This window comes from Penaeus monodon, chromosome 21 (assembly GCF_015228065.2).
Source record: "Penaeus monodon isolate SGIC_2016 chromosome 21, NSTDA_Pmon_1, whole genome shotgun sequence".
Taxonomy (NCBI): domain Eukaryota; kingdom Metazoa; phylum Arthropoda; class Malacostraca; order Decapoda; family Penaeidae; genus Penaeus; species Penaeus monodon.
This window is the reverse complement of record NC_051406.1, coordinates 31,575,132-31,576,123: the sequence shown is the minus strand read 5'-3', so window position 1 is coordinate 31,576,123 and position 992 is coordinate 31,575,132. Positions and strand designations below refer to the sequence as shown.

General features: G+C 39.8%; 2 protein-coding genes across 3 annotated transcripts in view; both read right to left on the bottom strand.

Annotated features, from left to right (window-relative positions):
- LOC119586650 overlaps nt 1-173 on the bottom strand; it is a gene marked incomplete at its 3' end in the record, with an annotated part of 8,159 nt that extends 7,986 nt beyond the window's left edge. Inside the window, 1 exon segment of the mRNA XM_037935390.1 lies at nt 30-173. Within this exon segment, the coding sequence (XP_037791318.1) occupies nt 30-173 (144 nt within the window).
- The window catches only part of LOC119586427, a gene marked incomplete at its 5' end in the record, with an annotated part of 5,436 nt that continues 4,574 nt past the window's right edge, over nt 131-992 (bottom strand). For both annotated transcript variants that reach the window (XM_037935151.1, XM_037935152.1), the window contains 1 exon segment: nt 131-673. In XM_037935151.1, the coding sequence (XP_037791079.1) occupies nt 176-673 (498 nt within the window). In that variant the 3' untranslated portion in view covers nt 131-175.

Sequence of the window (992 nt, the reverse complement as noted above, 5' to 3'; positions counted from 1 at the left end):
TTAAATGTCTCAAAGTTCATTTTATGAACCATATCCTTCTTGTATTTACTCTCTTTACACTGCATGATGAACTTGGCGCCTGACCAGTTACCAGGTATATTTTGTGAGTCTCCCTGTTTTGTTTTAGTCTCATCATCACTGATACTGCTCCTCTCAACTCTGTAATCTGTCATATTTACAGGATTGTTTGTGTCATGTAATGCTGAGGAAGAGCACAGGCAGTCTTCACTCTCTTCATTTTCCTCTCCACTTGGCAAATCCTCCCTTCCTTTGAGCTTTTGCAGCTAGAAGCACTGGGAGAAATAGACTCTTCCTGGTCTTTAAAGTGACTGTCATCACATCTTTCTTGGTCAAGATGACTGTTGTCATGGACACTATCCTTCTCACTGCTGGCATATTCTTGTGCATAGGAATCTTCTATGCTGTCCCTACCTCCTTCATGTTTTCCCTCTTGGTCTTCATCTGCCTGTCCTTCTTGCTCTGTGTCATGGTACATTTCTGCATCAGCCTCAGTTGATGCCAAGAGCACATAGCATTCTCCCTGAACCCATCTGACAACAGTGCCTGATGTATATCTATGGATATCACTGTGTTGTGATTCTGGTAACTGTGATGTGTCCCAACCACAGCTACAGCCATCAGAATATATTTCATGCCCTACTTCTTCTAATTTCTGAAAATATAAATATACAGATATGTATTGATAGAGACAGCCCCCCCCTAGGTATTTAACTTTTATATCCAAAGAGCCAAATATGGTCACTAGCCTGAAACAAGAGTCTCTTTTATTTCTAATCACTGCATTTGCTATAAATGACTGTGTCAAAATCAATACTCCAGATGAAGAGGGTTTGTATTAAATCAATTTATGTTGACAAGGTTCATCATTCTGACGGTTTAAGTGAAAGATTTGAAATAACCATTCCATTCTACTATTTATGACTCATGGCCAATGGGCCAAATGTTGCCTTTGTGATGGTAATAAATGGCCC